Source organism: Biomphalaria glabrata, chromosome 1 (assembly GCF_947242115.1).
Source record: "Biomphalaria glabrata chromosome 1, xgBioGlab47.1, whole genome shotgun sequence".
NCBI lineage: Eukaryota > Metazoa > Mollusca > Gastropoda > Planorbidae > Biomphalaria > Biomphalaria glabrata.
This window is the reverse complement of record NC_074711.1, coordinates 62,351,122-62,368,440: the sequence shown is the minus strand read 5'-3', so window position 1 is coordinate 62,368,440 and position 17,319 is coordinate 62,351,122. Positions and strand designations below refer to the sequence as shown.

General features: G+C 35.0%; 1 protein-coding gene across 8 annotated transcripts in view; it reads right to left on the bottom strand.

The window, feature by feature from the left end:
* LOC106075822 (polycystic kidney disease protein 1-like 1) overlaps positions 1 to 17,319 on the bottom strand; it is a 183,267-nt gene that overhangs the window by 50,495 nt on the left and 115,453 nt on the right. For all 8 annotated transcript variants that reach the window (XM_056006474.1, XM_056006510.1, XM_056006470.1 and 5 more), the window contains one exon: positions 8,902 to 9,034. In XM_056006474.1, coding sequence (XP_055862449.1) covers positions 8,902 to 9,034 — 133 coding nt within the window. The remainder of the gene's footprint in view (positions 1 to 8,901; positions 9,035 to 17,319) is intronic.

Here is a 17,319-nt window from a genome sequence, read left to right as displayed (position 1 = left end):
AATACTGACTCAATTGTGGTCTACTTCAATGACAGTCTACGAATACAACGGTTTGAAAAATAAACTTTTACTTGTGACTAGTGACGACCAAACAAATGTACGTTCAGGACACCAAAAGCCAGCTATAGGTCTGGGGAGCGTCCGAGCTTATTACAACATTCTCAGAAATTCATTGTCTTCAAAGTACCAAAGGCCCCTCTACCTCCGTACATTTATCCAATTCTATGCTCTGGTTCGCTGGAAATGTTTCCCTTAGAATAGCTTTTATACAGCCCAATGTTCATGGCTACAGCATGCTGAGTGCGCTTTGGTCCAATCTCTTGTACGAACCAGCGGGGAAGTTGTTTCTGGGATTAGCTTCTCCATGCTGCCTTTAGGCGCTCAGTAAGCACAACTCTGCTCAAGTCGGGTTTCGAACTTTAGCCCTCTTGATAGGTAGAGAAGCGATTTAAGCCTTCTAGCCAGACATAGGAAATAACCACAAGTGAGAAAATGGTATGTCTTTTGTTCAGTAAAAGAATTTATTTATTCTTGAAATGTAAGCACTTAAATAGTAATGTCACGTAATACATTCCCACCCGCCCCCCAATCTTTTTTTAGTGGTCTCAGAAAGGGGAAAAAGCCATAAATACACCATTTTTACACTTACTCACAATTAATAGTAAAAAGCTAAGGAGGCTATAATAATAACGGAGTAAACATTTTCCATACTTTTTATTTATATTTATGCAAATTATTTAAGCGACAAAATTTTTTTAAGCAAATTAGACACTATATATATATAGACACTAAAATATTTATACAAGGCTAACTCATTGATATAATCGCCTCCACTAGGGGGCGCCATTTTTTGTAACTTGGGTACAACTTAGCATTAATCACGAACGATATATATATATTTATATATATAACACATGCACAGATTATAGAAGGCTTTATTTCAAACGAAACGACTTGAGAGCAACATTCTAAATGGACTGTCACTCTGTGACCCTACAAAACCAAAAGATTATTTTTCGAGGAGGATAATGCTTGAAAGTGTCAAGTCCATGGATTTGGGTGAGCATGGTTTAAACGTGAACATAAAGACATCACACACACACACCCACACGTTCAGTTCAGGCAAGATGAGATTCACTGGGGACAACTTGAACAACTAAATACAAGAGTCAAACTACGTTGTTTATTTGGTGTCCTTCTAGAACAAAATTCAAACCTGAATCCTGCCATCACAATCAAAGGGATGATAAAAACAAGACGCCTTCTAAAATGCATGGTTTAACAATTGAGTCGACAACTTTTTGGACAAGTATTAATGTCAAGTTAACAGCTGCGCATTTGGCCTATACATCAGGGCGACAAACTCTATATTAAGTATTTTCTAAAAGTGTTTACTATTTAAATCGAGAGTGGAGTGGCCCTACAAGCCAAGATTGAAAGTTGCCACTCAGCGTGTACAGTTTACTTAGTGAAGGGAAAAAAAACACTATTTTTAAAAGCCAGCTCGTGCAGTATGTCTATTCCTGTGACACAAAGTCCTGTTCAAACAGTCGTATCCTCGTTTCACTTGGTCCAAAATCAAATAACCTTTGTAGTCCGTCGGGCCTGATGCTCTGCTCTGGATAAGGAGGGGAGGCGGAGGCGATGCGACCACGCGTGAATGCAGCACAGGTTTCAAGGTTAAGAGACCTTCGCTTGTCACTGTCAAGTGGTCGACAATCAATCAAGCGCATTCATTCACTCAACTCAGCCAGGCTGGCTAATTCACAATTACAGCAAATGAAGATGGTTCGATTTATAACTAGTTTAAAAAAAAGGTGTAACATTTCACTTTAAAGTGCTATAATCTTATCTTATAAATTATAGACGCCACTTAGGGGAAAAAAAAGATTATTATGTCACACGTGTAACCATGAGTAACCAGTCGATAATGAAAAACTCAAGTAAGTCATTGGTTTTCTGGACTCAAGCAATGACATTTGAGGCTGTCCAGGAATGTCTTCAGTAACCCTAAATTGGTGGGGGATTCCGTTATCAATGTCCATGTAGCACATTACCTACATCTAGGTATACTGAGGTTTTACTCTAACTAAACGGTCTTCTAATTCTAGGTATATTGAGGTTTTACTCTAACTAAACGGTCTTCTAATTCTAGGTATACTGAGGTTTTACTCTAACTAAACGGTCTTCTAATTCTAGGTATACTGAGGTTTTACTCTAACTAAACGGTCTTCTAATTCTAGGTATATTGAGGTTTTACTCTAACTAAACGGTCTTCTAATTCTAGGTATACTGAGGTTTTACTCTAACTAAACGGTCTTCTAATTCTAGGTGTACTGAGGTTTTACTCTAACTAAACGGTCTTCTAATTCTAGGTATACTGAGGTTTTACTCTAACTAAACGGTCTTCTAATTCTAGGTATACTGAGGTTTTACTCTAACTAAACGGTCTTCTAATTGTAGGTATTCTGAGCTTTTACTCTAACTAAACGGTCTTCTAATTCTAGGTATACTGAGGTTTTACTCTAACTAAACAGTCTTCTAATTCTAGGTATACTGAGGTTTTACTCTAACTAAACGGTCTTCTAATTCTAGGTATACTGAGGTTTTACTCTAACTAAACGGTCTTCTAATTCTAGGTATACTGAGGATTTACTCTAACTAAACGGTCTTCTAATTCTAGGTATTCAGAGCTTTTACTCTAACTAAACGGTCTTCTAATTCTAGGTATACTGAGGTTTTACTCTAACTAAACGGTCTTCTAATTCTAGGTATACTGAGGTTTTACTCTAACTAAACGGTCTTCTAATTCTAGGTATACTGAGCTTTTACTCTAACTAAACGGTCTTCTAATTCTAGGTATACTGAGGTTTTACTAAACTAAAAGGTTTAAAAAGTATTTAAAAAAATTAGTTTTCTTGTATTTTAATTGTTTTGTTACTCTAAATAATGCAACAGGGTAGGTCATTTCTAGACATTAGAACAAGTAGTTGGCCTAAGAATGTTCCAGATTTTGGTTTGTTTTATTCATACAGTTTGCTCTTTACCTAGTAGGAATTCTTAATTCATTGGTGTTATGATTCAGGAATGCCAAAGGAATTTACCTTTCAGCTAAGGTGATAAAATATGACAAATGCCTTAGAAAAATCTAGTCAAATGGCCTCTATATGCCCATAATTATCTACACATTTAGAAAAAAACAAAAAACAACCAGGAGTTGAGTATCACAAAGGCATATTGGTATGGTGGGTGTTAGAGCATTATGGTTATCTGAGTAAGTTATGATGCTTAAACCTGCTACGAGAGTGAAGCTGTTGTATAACTGTCCAGGATCTAACTAAGAAATGTAGAATCTAGGTTTGTGTCTGTCAATCCTTTATATTTCAATGTGGCCTATTAGTATTTGTCAGTCACATTTTATTGAATCAAAAAAGCATCAAATAATTTTTTAATTTATTAAATAAGTTTGCGCTTAGAAGCTAATCAATTTTTGAAAATATATGGCGACAAAGATAATCCATAAAGGTGGTGAAAGTGTGCACTCATTGTTATGTGTGGTTACAACATCGAAATAAATATCTTCTCATTAATCAAGACGCTAAAGATTTCATGGGCAAATAGAAAATGAGATTTTCCTAAACATTTTGTGATTTGTTTGCCTAGTGCGAAACTACTGGCCAACTAAATGAACGAGGCAGCAGTCAGCTAATGCTGGCTAAATCTAGCAGGTCTATTATAAAACGAGTCAGTTTATTGAAATGTCACTTCACCCATCTCTTGTTCCCTCAGCACATGAAGCAAGGTTCTGTCCTATTGACGCCGGGGCAAGAACATTATCTTCCCCTACACAATAGGCCAACTAACAGGCTATCACAGGCAACAAGAGGGGCATTGTTTGAATCATAATAGCGAGATCAAAAGGTTGCCAAGACTTGTGTTTAGCAGCGCCAATCCCCCACAAAAGGCCTCATTTGTCATGTGGCTTGTATCATCGCGGCCTGGGTTCTAAACTTCACGATAAATGGCCGAAGGAAATGATTTCGTCCTACCAACGTTTCCAGCCGCATTAGTAGGCATGCACTGTTGATACTGTAAGCCAACATTACGGTGTTGATTAGAATAACAAGAAACGGTGAGGTGAGCCCAGTGCGACACGTTTGTCAACACGTTTATCAACATTCTGCATGCCATTGTAGGTCACAGAGGGTCGCAACGAACAGTTACAAAGAGCACAACTACACCCTTTCCTAAATGTATCCAAGACAACGCCTAATAGATTGAGAAACATAATCCTGTTTAACAACATTAGGATTATACCATGCATAGAATTAACAACATTTACTATGAAGTGCTCGTTTATTCTTAAGTTGTAAATAAAGAATCCCTGAATTATTTTGTTTTGTTGCGTTGTGATAATTGAACTTTGCAGGATTGTAATCAAACCTATAAAACGTTAATAACCAGAAATTTTAGGATAATGTCATTTTAAAAAAAAATAAGGCACGTCAAGAATCATTCTAGAGTAATAAGTGCAATAAAAACTATTTCAAGTATATATTTTACTTACTCAACAGCTAGATGTACGTAGATCGAGCTATTTAGAACTTGTTTGATGTAACAAGAGTTTTTGAAGATAGTTTTTTTTTATGGCTTATATTAAAAGAATTGTGTAATAGGAATAATACATTCATTGGCTAATTATATTTTAGAAAAGTTATAAAAATTTTACACTCTACACTAAAATGCGCCAAGTGCGACAGATTTGATTCAATCAATATTACAGAGCTGAAGGCATCATGTCCAGCAGTGTTTTACATGGATTCTAAAGTTTGTCAAGTGTCTAAACTCGATGCATATGCCTATATAACCTGTGCTTACTAGAATGTAACCTGTGTCAAGCTGAAGTATAGTTGAACATTTATTTTAAAGAGCTAGCTATTACTTTTCTTTTTTTTTTAGTTTCAATTAAATTTTAGAAATTACCGCCATCTTGTAATAACTAATTTCTACGTAATTTCTACTATACCCTCTTTTTCTCAGTTTTTTCCCATTTATCCCGCCTCTTTCCGGATAAACTAATACTATCAATTACCATAAGTATAATCCATTACTAGTAGGCCATGTGTTATATTCTAGAGAAAATAACAGTAAAATATACAAATGAAGCATAATTGCATTCCTATATAAATAATACAGTAAAATAAATGCTAATTATGCTTGTAGATGATGAGCAATTTTATTTTATGGATTAATTAACAATCATATTGCTACTTAAAAGTTGATCATCTTGTATTATACTAGCATTTCCTTTAGTTCTACTGGCTCGCAACTAAAACTACGATGCAATGTACTGTTTCACTTGTTCAAACACTTTCTTTCACTCAGACCCCACACACGCTTGTAGCCGCTCCTTGGGTAAACAGCTAAGGACCTGTCTGGGCCGAGCTAAACATAGCCACATAGTAGGATGCGGACTAAAATAAGGCAGCAGTATCTTCTTCTACAACTTACTGCCACACACACTCTCGAAGTGTCATCTCTACATTTTGACACCACACACACACACACAAAGCTACTTTCTAATCCAGCAAAAGTTTTTCTTGCACAGCATCATTCTACATTGGAATGAAATCGCCAGATCAGCTTTTCAAACAAGTAATTCATTAACGCTAATAACCTTCCCTACCTATTTCCCACGTTATTGTTCAGTAAAAGATATAGACCCACTTTAGGTACTGTTACATTGTATTTATATATTCAATCAGCAGTTACTTAACAGACTGGCTTCCCTTAACTCGTAATTCAATCAAGAATTTAATCGCCAGAAAGGTGAGACAAAATTCATTCTTTGGGATATTTTATAAGCAACACTAACTGCTCAAAGTGTGATCAGAAAGAAACATTTGGTTTAAGTTACCAAGCCCTATCTCTCAGTTCTACTGCCCAATATAGATCTCTTGAGGCCACAAAGAGCACACAGTAAAAACTAAACCAACCAATAGTTCACGTGAACACATTCATTAAAGGTTCCTTAGAACCAGACTTTCAGTTTTATATCTACGTTTTCCTCATCGACAGAACAGAAAGTGTCAATTGTCCACACAGTCAATGGTAAGAGACTATCAAGTTAAAAGACAGAAAAAATACGTCCAAGGCTTACATACAAACTACGACTAAAGCACACAATTGTTTTCTTTCTTCTATCCGGTATTGAGCTTTATGATGAAGGCGTGCCAGCAGTTTTGACCAACTTATTATGACCAAATTTCTTTTTTAATGATGCTGAACTCTTGACCATAAAATAGGAGATGCCTTGGAGTATTTTAAATAAAGATAATCAATAGCATAATTAAAACAAGGTAAAGTGAAAAAAATGTTACACAAACTCTTAGGCGGCCCCTCGAGGTCTGTGTTCCTCACGCATTACATTGTACATTTATTCACACCTAAATCGCACAACAGCTACACCAAAATTGATCTTTGTCAAGAAAAAAGAGGACCTTTGTGGATTTCTCGTGGCAGCTACGGTAGTCTATATTTCCTAGAACTATTTGATTACATGAAACGCCTCATGCATCCAATTTTAAAATAGGATTATGCCTGTCTATACCTACTTCACAACAACAACAACAACAACAAAATTGGCACACTTTTAGAAGACTGTAGGAAAACATTGCAAATAATTAATCCCATATTAATCACGATGACAGCGATAGTCTTATAAAAAAAAACAACCAAAAATGTAAACTATGAGTACACTTTCTAGAGACTGAACTAGAAGTTGCCTTATTTCGCGCAATATAAACGATGATGAACTAAAACCTTGCCTACCAATAATACAATTTAAAAAAAAAAATCAAAGTTTAAGTGTAGATGTTTAGAATATGCTGACTGCATTTAGAACTATGAGTGCACTTTCTAGAGACTGAGCGAGAAGTTGCCTTATTTCGCGCAATATAAGCTTGATGAACTAAAACTTTAAACAGTACACATAGTTTCAGAGATAAAAATGTGAAAGATGGGAGGATAATACACACAAAAATTGCCGCTATTCCCTACAGACTGCTAATGAATGACATGTCATTAGTACATGTCATTCCGAAGGATCTATAGAATAACGTCATTGTTTTTGTGTTGTTGTTTTTTTTTTTTAATTTGTTTCTTGTCTAAAATTAAGGGAATCAGAAGGGCAGACGACAAGAAGAATATGGTAAAGGGCAGGTAAAAGCAAAAGTTAGAAAGCGCGGGACATCGGTTTCAGACGGCAAAGAGGAAGGGAGACAGAAATGTAAGGAAGGGGCGGCATGGGTAAAGAAAAGTAGCTAAGGAGATGGGGTTAGAGAGGAAGCAAAGTCAGGCAGAGAATTGTGCAGAGGAGGAAGGGTGCAAAAAGGTGATAAAAATTTAGAACAAAATTGAAAGACTAGGGCAAATGATTGGGCTAGGTAAATGGGAGGAGGGGGGAATCCGACCCAAAAGAGACAACATGGTGGAGGGAAAAGAATGATGGGGAGAGGAAAAGGAAGTCTGAAAAACAAAATGGATGGCATAAAGTTAAAGTTATTAGGTTTTAAAAGTGCTAAGAGATAGGAAGAGAACAATAGAAGGCGGAAAAGTCAATGAGATACAAGGGCTAATCATTTACTCTGCATGTGACTCCCCATAAATGATGCTTCTCTGTTCTCAATAAATAGAACTCCTTTGAACTTTGTTGAACAGTTTAGGGTAGAAACTAACAAACAAAAAACTACATTTACCCAACATTTAATGTAGTCAATGCACAAATAATGTTGGAATATTTGTAAGAAAACGTAATAGAACGCTAGTCCAAAGCATCCCACTGCATTGAGAAGCCTTTACCTTTGTTTCAATACATGACAAGTGTAGAATGGGAAAGAATATAGCCAGTGCACTGTCAGATAACAATTCATGTTGGTTTAATGAGAACAAGTCAGGAGATTTAAACATTTCATACAGTTCCATGTATTTCCGAGGATTTTGTTGAAACGAAGAGAAGGCTCAGTGTTCTTTGTGCGAAACCGTCTTAATTGGAAGGGTAGCAACCAGTGCAGGTGGTTTGCCCTATAATTAATGATGTCATTAAGTCAAAAAAGAGCTAATGTTGTTTGTTTCGCGCAGTATCCTACGCTGAACCCAACATAGCTTTCCCATTACCCTTTGACTGAACGGGACCAATCAATGATCGTCAGATATAAAACCCATGCCTGTAGCACCATGGCAAGCAATCTATTCAAACGTAGGAGAGATTTGTTTGTGTTTTTTTTATAAACTTTTCTTTAAAACTACGAAATGTTTGTCTAGAAAGCAATTAATAGCAAACCAAGTTAGATAAGCCTTTTCAGTAGCTGTTTTGATATCTTAGGTTAAATTTTAAAACATTATCAATTTATGTATGATCCTTTATAGAAAATATTTTTAAAAATAACCTGCATAGTATTAGAATTGGGTTAGAATTGGGTTGACTAATAACACATAAGAAAACATTTTTTAAAAAGTTCATATTGCTTATTAAAAAAAAGGTATCTATACATTGATACAAACATGAATAGTAAACATCTTATCAAAACATATTTTGTTATAAAAAATGGAGCCCTACTTATAGCCTACTGCTTTTAATATAAATTATGTATAATTATAAGATAAATACTTTTTATTGTGAGATTTATTTACATGTATTTAATTACTTTTTGTTTTCTTGTGTAGGCTACAGCATTAATATTTTGTCACCACATATTTACATAAGTACATAAATAACAGAGAGAAAACTTCTAACAGACACACACACAAAATATTTTTTTTTAATGTTAACTCTACACCAAAACATCCACTAAATCATTTCAAACATTGACAGAGTGTCAGCAAACAAACAAAAATACTCACAGCATGCCATGAATGAGGACATCTGTTTGAGCCCCAGTCACATCCTGAGTCTGGCGCAGCTCGCTTGGAATTGGGATGCTACAGATCCTTGTTTTCGCCCCCAACCTGTCCAGCACTGCGATATTGAGAGCAACTGAAATAGGACAGAATTGCCCGTGTCAATATTGGAGATGCAAATCCAAACAAACAAAAAAAAAAGGTTCATCTCAAAGTATTTGTGTCAACTTTGTGTTTGGGGGTCGCGGTGAGATCTACTTTTGGTTTGATTCTTGCTATCCATTCCAAATAGGATCCAACTTTGTCTACGGTGACTAGATATTACCCGAATGTAAGAGCTAGGCAGTAGAAATGAATTCTAGCCTGGCCTGTCCCAAGACACGCTATCACAAGCAAAGCCTCTCCTCAGTGGGACACACACAGAAGTCTTCCGCTTGCTGTCCGCTTGTTTGCCCAAGCCACTCGCTCAATTTCTCTGCTATTGATTGATTTTGAAAAATGGGTGAGGAGGGAGCGGTGGAGAGGGGGGTTCGGGTTGTCCAGATGGGACAATATGGCCAAGAAAACAAAAATGTACTTTAAACAGTACGCGTGGCCAACTCTAGTACTTGAGTCTATTGAAAGTTCTCTAGATTTAGATATACAGTGTAAGTTACCATTTAAAAACAAACTGGATAGAAAGATAGACTGACATACATTACAATAATAGATCCACACAGAAATAGTCAAAGTCAGTCAGTCAAACAGATAGATAGATAGATAGATGTTGAAACTCAGTAAGCCTCCACCCCAACCCATTGTGGTGACAAAAGGCGTTGCCTAACAAAAACCTCCCGTTGTTCCTATATTTGCTCCTAGGCCAACCATGAATGGCAAGTGGTGAGGGTAGCAATGTTTTTTTTAATCGTTCTATTTTTATACCACATAACTACCCAGGCCAACATGTCCTCTTGAGAAAGAAGTATATCATAGTGCAGTGAGAATGAAGGGACTGCCATAAAAGTCTATTTATGCCTAGGTCCAATGTGTGTAGGTGATCAACACAAAAGATTCAAAGGATAGGATGAAAGGTAGCATGAGTGTACGTGTAGACAAAGCCTATAATACCCTCTCAATGTCAGCACATGCCCAAGCATGGGGAGTAGGGATAAAAGAAAGTTTATAAAACGTATGATGTATATTAAACACAAATTAATCAAGTATTTCTTATAAGCGCTAAAAAAGAATTTGTTTTATTGTACACATACTTCATTACTTAACGATAGCGTCTTTAAATCTAGACAAAAAGGGGAGAGGATGCAAGAAATGAGGTAAAATGCTTCAATTAACATGACCAAGATAAAGTAAAATTTACCCCCCCCCCCCCAAAGCGGTTAGACACAGAGAGAAGACGTGAGACCTACTAGATTTAGTTTTAGAAGTTCTCTTCTTACCCCTGATTGTCCAAGGGCGTAGTGAGCATATCTCTTGCTACACAGAACTATGGTGTTGGCTTAAGTCCAATAAACAGATCAGAATAGTGACCACTTATAACTGACACTAGATTAATCATTTGAAATATTACAAAACTTTCTCATTAGAAAGCCAAAACAGAATCCATCTCAGTAGTCCTCAGCTTGGAACAATGAAATAACAAAGATCAAGTCATATCTCCAGCGAATCTCAGAATTTCACCTTTGATAGCGAACCTGGCTAAAAGGTGAAAGTTGGAGTCTATCAGGAAACTTAACAAACGTCTGACAGTTTACTAGATACACGACACTCTGGCGAGGTCAACAGTTTACCGGGCGCAGAAAAGGGCGGGAACACAGCCAAACGTGGGAGGAAGTGCAGACTTAAGATTTCGTGGTAAGGAACTTAAAGGAAGTGTACGCGCAGAGCCAATAGACAGAACGAATAGAGAGTTACATTACTGCGGCCTGGATGACTTGATCAAGGTCAGCACACGTAGAGGTTAATTGGCACATTGATTTATAAATGAAATAGCATCTACCTATTCATTGCAGGTCTATTCATTATAGAATTCTCTCAGTCGGTAGACTACCTCTCTAATGTGAACATAAGTGTATACATATTTTTACGAAGATTATATCAACTCACTCAGTCTATTAGTCTGGTAAAAAAGTTTGAACAATTTATTCCTTCCACACCCATTTTCGGATCAAGTTGAAACTTTGCACAATTATTCATTGGCGCAGACAAAATATGAATCAATAATAAATAGCCAATTAGTCAATCAATTAGTGGTTTTTAATATTTTTTGAAAAAACAAACAAACAAAGGAAATTAATTCTTCACAGATATGGTTAAATATGTCAGGTTGTGTCCCCCTTAAATAATTGTGCACGTTATATCTCTCACACACATTCTCGGATCAAGTTAAAACTTTAAACAGTCATTTTTTAATCCTAACAAAACATGAATCAATTTTTAAAAATAGCCTATTAGTTAATTAATTATTGTTTATTATTTTTATTTATATCGAAAAAGGGAAATAACTTCTACATTCTAGAGTGATATAGCTATAACTGCGGAGTTCTAGTCTTAGATAAGACTTTAAAAAGTTGTTTTTTTTAAATATTCAGCTTGCCAATTCTTCATGAAAACTGGAACCTGGGTGGACGCGGAACTCGAAAACGGCCATAGCGATTTTCCATAAAATTTGACAGTTCCTGTACATAGTTGGGAACAAAATTACTTGCTAATTTGCCACTCGTGAAAAAAAAAACCTGATTATAATTCTTCGGAATATAATAAGGTAAAATTAAATTTCGTCTGGAGTTCAATATATTCTATATCTTGAATACAATCGTCAAAAAAAAAAAAAAAAAAAAGGAGGGGGGAATAGGACGGGTTAAAAAAAATTATCATTTTTTAAAATGTATTATTCATTAATTATTAAAAGTAAAATAATCGTTCTTACAAAGGTACAAAGAAGGAATTGTCTTTTAAAAAAAATATATTTATGTTACTTGTTTTTTTCTTCCATAATAATAATGCCCTATAAGGAAAAAAAAAAAAGAATAGTAAAAAAAAACACCTTACTCCTTTCTCAAATATTTGATTGCGGTACTAATGCGGCTTAAAGCGAACTTTCAGTAGGCTCAATGCACCAGTTTGACTACGCAGGAATGCCGAAGTTAAGGGTACCTGCAGGTAGCGGCGGACAGTCTATATGGGTAGCCGGGCTAATGCCCAGTGAGCCGGTACCAAAATGGGCTGGTGGGGCTGCTGAATGGGCTACTTTACATGTCAGTTAAGTCCCGTAAATGTGATTGTCCTCGCTTTACCTTTTATAAAAGATCTTTACTATGTAATACTAGCTTTATGTTCCGAAATAAGGAATTAGCTTATACCTGTCAACCGTGCTTCTGTGAGTTTCAATTATCTTTACACAACAAAAGATTAACAACAACATTAGACCTATATTTTTTTTTGTAGTTCTATAGAAGTTGAGCTAGTGTGAACATACTTATGTCCATGGGCGTAGCCCATGCTAGACAGGGGTTCTGGGGAAGCGTCAAACATTATTTCCGGTATTTAAAACAAAAAGAAATGCATATTATGAGGTATCTACAGTGCATTATCCTGCTATTAAAAACCAAATCTGTCAGCGAGTAGTTTAATCATGATGAATTTTCTTATCCCTTGAATAAGTTGATCAGTAGCAAGAATGTTTCATGTTGCTTTCATTCCAAATTTGTGGTTTGTTTTGATTTATATGTTTTGGTAATTATTTCAAGCCAGGATGGGGTGGGAGTTCGATCCTGGGACCATCGGGACGACACTGCAGAGCGCATAACACATGAATAGGCAGCCATTTAGTGTTAGGCTTTCCTTTTTCAGTTATATCGAAATAATGTAATAAGGTAATTAGGGTTGCGATTGAACTGTAGATTTATTTTGTATACTTTGAGAAATCCTAGAGCTCATAAGTCTATTTACATTTAGATATCTATTTACATGTAGACAGAAAAACAAATATGTAAACCTACGTTTGTATACATGCGTTCAGTTGTCGCTGCATTATAAAACTTATAAAAATTATTATGAGGTCAAAAAAATAATAAGATGGCAAGCAAGTTGTGGTTCGGCCCAATTTGAACACCCATTCCGCCCCTGCCCGGAAGGGCGTTATAATAGGACTCCTATTATAATTTCAATAATTCTTGTAATTATCATTTTGTTTCCGATTTCTTTATTACTACATATACTCTTCTAGTATATCTACCGTTAGTTTTCGATAACGTTAACGGTTATTGTTATTTAAGATTTCACAAAGAGCGATTGTGTGTGTATGTTTATATGTTAGAGAGAGAGAGAGAGAGAAAGAGAGAGAGAGAGAGAGAGACAGAGAGAAGAGAGAGAAAGAGAGAGAGGTATGTGTGTCAAAGTATTCGTTTATGAATTTTTAAAAATAGAAACAAAACAAAAAAACAAAAACAACTCAAGACTCAAACGTTCTACATACAACTACTTTGTGTTCTGATGACATTCTATTGAAATAAATATAAAAAGCCTGTATAATTTCTAAACAAAGAAACAGGAGAGATTTTACATCCCAGTCAATTTGTGGTCAATGTTAACGCCTCCACGTTTGTTTGGCAAGTAAAATGGGATTCGATTATTTCACTAGGTATGGAAGAAATCTTTATGCTGGCAACTTGATTTCCTTTAGTTTTGACTTTTGAAAATTAAATAAACATTCCTTTTTTTATGCCAGGAGTTTCAAATATTCTCTCTTTAATTTCATCTTTTAAAAAGCGTATATCAACTCACAAAACATTTTTCAAACGCTCTGTCTATTTGTCGGTAAAAAGTTTGAACATGTTTTTTCTCCAATTTCCCATTCTCGGATCAAGTTAAAACTTGGCATGATTATTCATTGAACCTGACAAGACATGAATCAATAATATAAAAAAAAAACAAGATTACAAATGAGAGTTTGTGTTATCACACAAACTCAGAGGCGACCCCCGTCGGATCCCTGTCGGATCGTCGAGATAATCAGTCCAGCACGGTAACCGAACGACCAGGCATTGGTTTTAATTAAATAACAAATTGGTTACAAACTAATAGCCTGTTACTGATAAAGAGATATATTACACATTACGGCATGACATCTACCGGATATGTACAATATGTCAGACGAGCGATTTTATATCTTTCAGCATTGATTTGTAATTGAAAAAAAGAAGAAAGAATAGATATAGGGTATTATAGCATTCCAATATTGATCAAGACGTTTGGAAATCAAAATCTACACTTGAAGTCTAGAAATTGAAATTCTATATCTTGATCTTGTTTATATCATTTTAAACTAGACCTAGAATGATTTTAATTAGAATATAAATATAGATCTAGTTAAAAAAATCTAGATATACTGTAAAAAATCTAGATCTAGTTCACAAAATCTAGATCTAGTTCACAAAATCTAGATAAGATCTTCATCTAAATATTATGTCTTTTTAAAATACGAGTCAAATAACGAAGTTTAATAAACATTACTATACCGAGTTGATTTAGCATTTCATTTAAAGAATTAATTCCATATGACGTCAAAGGAAAAAAAATCCACTACGTCACACGGCCTAGTTAGACAAAAAATGCCTTCATTAATACGAGTCAGTTATCGAGTGTTCATAGACATTGGTGCACCGAGTGAGTTCTTTTAGCATTTCATTTAAAGAATTAATTCCATATGATGTCAAAGGAAAAAATTCCATTATGTCACAATGGGCTAGTACCAAAAATGTCTTTATTAACACGAGATATTTTACGACATTGGTGCACTGAGTTCTAATAGAATTTATTTAAAGAGGGTTAAACCCGCAATTTTTGTGCGTTTTGTCTGTCAGTCTGTCTGTCCGTCATTTTAATATAAAAAAAAACAACTAAATGCTATTAAAAATTGGATTAACCTTTATCATCGCAATAGTTTTAAGTATGAACGCAATAGATTTAAGTATATATAATAGATTGTTCCGGATAATTGTATAAATAGTAAGAGAAAAAGAGAATTCCAGATAAGTGTAATACCGTGAATAAAGTTTTTGGGATGATCTTGTATAAAAATTAGATATACCACAACCATATGGAGAGATTTTCATACCATACTTTGGTGTTTGGAAGTTGTTTCCTTAAAAAATCGTAGCATAATATTAACGATTTTGTAATGTTTTAGCTAGAACCGTGGTTCCCAAACTTTTTTGTCTCATAGACCCCTTGTCATGTTTTCTAGTTTTCGGTAGACCCCCTGCTCAACTTGCAACTTGCTCAACTTGCACATTTTTGCAAATTCATTAACATTTTTTAAAAACAAATTTCTAACTGTAGTGAGTTAAAGAGTGAAAAATAGTTTAAAACTACACAACTACGGACATTATGTTTCGTTTACGAATTTTTCGTTCTATGAAGTAGTCTTTCTAATATTAAATAATAATTAATTAATTAATTAATATGCCTTAAGTATCATTGTAAAAGGTTTCGCAAAGAACAGTTTCTCGTGTATTTCGTGTGGCTCAAATATTGAATCTGCGGAACTGTTTTCATTAATAGGAGAAGGGTCGAAGGCGAGTAACTGAAGGGGAAAACAAGTAAGCTTCGAGCATGAAGGGCTCATTATGCCTTGGCTAGCTACCCACCTAGCAGAAGGAAAACTGAATTCAAACACCTGTTGCCTTGCTACTATACCCAAACATGTGTCAACCCTAAGGAAATAAAAGGAGACGGTGACCATTAGCGCCATGTATTCCTTTAATGGGCTGCTGTTTTGTTCTTTGCCACAGTTCCTCATTCGAGATCTTGTCTAGCCAGCGGATTATAAGAATCTTCCTCAGGCAGGTATTGGTGAATACCTGGATTTTTTTTCAAGGTGGTGATGGTGGTTCTCCAGGTCTCCGCGATTCGGAAGCAGATGCCAAGCAGATGGGTAAGACGTGGAAACAGTTGGAAAGATTCGCCCAGAACCGAGATGCCTGGGGGAAGCTGGTTGGTGGCCTATGCCCAGAAGGGACCACAGGCATAGATGAGATGAGATGGTGACTATTAGACAGTTTGTAGCACACAGCGCTACACCTTGTCAGACCAAACTGTATTTATGTCTTTTGCAAAGATTTACATAAGAGCTTTTAATTTTATAACTCATGCCACCGAAGCGACCTTGAACTGCATTGTTGCTTAAAGAAATTCTTTTCATAATAACAGATGTAGGTTTGTGTAAAACGGCTGGTACAATCAATGTTTGACTTTTGCTGTTTTCTGTATTTTGCTATAAGTAAAGAAATCGTGTAAGACTCCCACAAACCATCATCTTCTCTACATGATGTCGAACAGAGATTTTGTGGGTCTATTTTGAACTTTGAATGTTTGAAAGTTTTTCAAATCTAAATTTTTGTCAGGGTGGCATTGTCTCAGATGATCCTCCAGCGTAACTGGTCTCATATCGTCATATCGTCATAAAAAATTCACTTAGGCAAGTGCTTGTTTGACAAGGAAGGAAAGAATCCCAATTTTAAATAATAATGCTGTACTGTCTACATTTCTTTTTTTTTCTAAATATTAGTTACATGTAGACAAAATTAAGGTACAAATCATATATTAGTGTATGAAATAATTACATTTATGTGATGTGAAAATTAAGTAACTCGCCCTGCTTAAATGAAATCTATTATCGTAGACCCCCGTGGACATCTCATAGACCCCCAATTTATTTTTTCACTTTCGTAGCCCCTTTGGAAGTCTTTGTAGACCCCCGGGGGTCTATATAGACCACTTTGGGAATCACTGAGCTAGAACATTAAATATTCTGTAAGAGAGAAGTGAGATTTTACATAAAAATAGAGTTAAAATATTTTTCATAAAAAATCCGGAATAACATTTTTTCGTAAATGCGAAGATTATTTGTTTTATTAATTAGAAGAGGGATTTCAAACAGTTATTTGGCGTTAGTAGATTTTTCAGATAAAATTCGGAAATTTTTCGCGATGATTTGTAAGAAAATGTAAGTATTGTAGGTCGATTTCTTTTCAAAACAAATTCCGGAACATTCTTTATCGATTAAAAACTTTTGTTATGTTTCAGCAAGAAAATTTAATGTAAAATAAGTCAAAAAATTGATTTTCAATAATCGTTTCTAGTAAATTACTTTCTTTTTTAAAATCCTGAACAACCTATTGTCATTTTTAAAATTTGTTTAAAGATGAAAATACGGAACAATTTGATATCGATAATTAAACTATAGTAATGTATTGTCAAAGAATATAAGTGTAATATTAGTCAATTATGGGATTTCAAACAATCATTTAACAAAATTCATTTTTTATAAAACAATATCTGGAACATTTTTACAGTTAATTTTACAGTCAGTATAGAGATTTTGATTTAGCATTTTTAAGCTATTTACATAAAAAAAAAACGGAA